The sequence below is a fragment of the Cariama cristata genome, unplaced genomic scaffold, assembly GCF_000690535.1.
Source record: "Cariama cristata isolate BGI_N322 unplaced genomic scaffold, ASM69053v1 scaffold10832, whole genome shotgun sequence".
In the NCBI taxonomy this organism is placed as follows: Eukaryota; Metazoa; Chordata; class Aves; order Cariamiformes; family Cariamidae; genus Cariama; species Cariama cristata.
In genome coordinates, this window is record NW_009603236.1 from 9,958 (window position 1) to 12,113 (window position 2,156).

Sequence of the window (2,156 nt, forward strand, 5' to 3'; positions counted from 1 at the left end):
CGGGGGACCGGCACTCACCACCGAGGCAGAGGGAGTGGGGAAACTGGATGGAGGTGAGAGCGGAGGGCGAGTTGCAGGACACGTTGAAGAGGGGGCCGCCGACGATCCACGGCTTTTCCACGAGGTCGGCATATTTGCTCCAGGATAAGAGGGAATATATGATTTTGACGGCCCTCGTTACCTCAAAAATCAAGCCCGTGAGGCTGCACTGGTAAGTCCCCTCTGCGTCCAGCTGCACCCTGCCGTGGGCAAGAGTGACCCGGTTAGTTTAGTTTCCACCGCCTAGTAATTACCATAGATATGTGGTTTGCAAGGGATAACAGCAAGACTCCCTCCCCAACAGGCGCAGAGCACTTTATCTGAATAGCACAGAAGCCACAACACTTTTTTTTTTTCTCTAGTCTCTACATTTAAACTGTCACCGGACTGTTACAAACTGGCCAGGAGGACCCAGCCAGTGCACGCAAAAGAGTTGTAAAGGATGCTTTGCCTCACGTTTCCTGTAAATGAGGCAGCTGCTTTTACACGAAGGGCTCAGCCCAGTTCCCGTCGATGTCTGAGCCGATGTCGTACGCTCACAGCACCAACATCGCACCCTCACAGCACCAACATCGCACCCTCACAGCACCAACATCGCACCCACCAACATCGCACCCTGATGACAACTTCCAAGCCACAGAGAGGGTGAACAAGGCCGGCATCCAAAGAAAAATGCAAGGTCGGTGCAAATGGGGAGGACAAGTGTCCCTGTGAAGCTTGGCAAGACCCCTCGTGTGTGTCCAGACTAAAAGAAGCACGTAAAAACGTGCCCGACGTTAATTACTGCGGCAAGACAAGGCAGGCAGGAAGGCGCCCTAAGAGCTTGCTTGGACCAGGATCTGGAGGCAGCATGGGCAGCTGCTCTAAATTGTTTATTTTTAAGGATTTGGAGGCATCTTTTGGTATAACTCCAAATGTATTTGTGCAGCAAACTAGTGTTCTTCCCACTTAAACCGAAGAGAGAAGTATCTTGATGAGAACAATGTACATGTATACGCATTATATTAAAAAAATCCATACATATATTGTTCTCCAGAAAGTGTCCTAGGGGTCACTTGCTCCTTCTGGTCCTATAAATAGATTAAAAAAACATATACATTTAAAAAGGTGATGAGAGAGCGGAATCACAATTTGCAAATTATCTCATGCAAAATGTATGGGTTGGGTTTTTTTAATAAACATACATTTTTATTTCTGCAGCGCTCACAGGGTGGCAGACAGTTCACTCCTAGCAAGAAAACAGGAAGATTAGCTCATTAAAAGCAAAGTAATTAAACACTCAGGAAAAAAAAAAAACCAAGCCAGCCCTCAAGAGATCTGTTCCTACCCGATTCATTGCAGTTGGGCAGCGACTCCTTCTCCTCCTGCTCTTCAGCTACGAAACAGAAGTTTGCAGCAAATACCTCAGCCTCCAGCAGGTTTCTGCTCCCGCGCTCGGCGAGGACAACCCACCCATTTAATTAGCTCACATTCATGAAAACCTAAGGAGAATATCTCTAAGACTAAGTCCTTGCACGCACACTTGCACACCGGCGTGCGCAGGCTTTGCACAGCATAGGGATGAAGCCGAAGGTCAGGACACGACTTTTGTCAAAAGCTCCTGACTTGCCCAAACTACTGAAAATTTTCACATCCCCAGGCCGGGTCTCATCGTGCCATACGAAGTTCAACCACCTGGCACGGAGGTACCAGTGAGCAGGTAACCACACTATCTGCGGTGCATTTGTCTCTAAAATGATTTAAATGCGCCTGAATCCTCCTTACTAACGCCCGACGCAACAGCGAAGCCCAGCAGAGTTGACACATCGGGCAAAAGTTTGTAGCCCGAGGGGCGGATTTCGCAGAAGCCGAGAGCCAAGGTGTGAGGATGGGCTGGCCGCCGGCGCGCAGACCTGGGAGAGGCACCAAATGTATTGCTGCCCCGAACAGCCTGGAAAACATCAGGCAAACCCCACTTGGTGCCTCGGCTCCCTTCCCGCAGCGATGCTATTTCAGTCCCCGAGCTGCAGCCGGGTTGCGGTGACCCGGGGCCACCCTTGGCACGGGGAAGCTCAGCTCGGCTCCGTCCGGCATCTCCCCGCGCCCACCGCCCTGCGCCGGGCTCCATTTGCAAAGCG

General features: G+C 51.0%; 1 protein-coding gene across 1 annotated transcript in view; it reads right to left on the minus strand.

Moving 5' to 3' along the window:
* The window catches only part of CARD8 (caspase recruitment domain family, member 8), a gene marked incomplete at its 5' end in the record, with an annotated part of 6,511 nt that extends 4,580 nt beyond the window's left edge, over positions 1–1,931 (minus strand). Inside the window, 5 exons of the mRNA XM_009695096.1 lie at positions 19–239; positions 1,060–1,109; positions 1,224–1,267; positions 1,367–1,414; positions 1,804–1,931. Coding sequence (XP_009693398.1) covers positions 19–239; positions 1,060–1,109; positions 1,224–1,267; positions 1,367–1,414; positions 1,804–1,931 — 491 coding nt within the window. The remainder of the gene's footprint in view (positions 1–18; positions 240–1,059; positions 1,110–1,223; positions 1,268–1,366; positions 1,415–1,803) is intronic.
* Between the last annotated feature and the right edge of the window lie 225 nt (positions 1,932–2,156).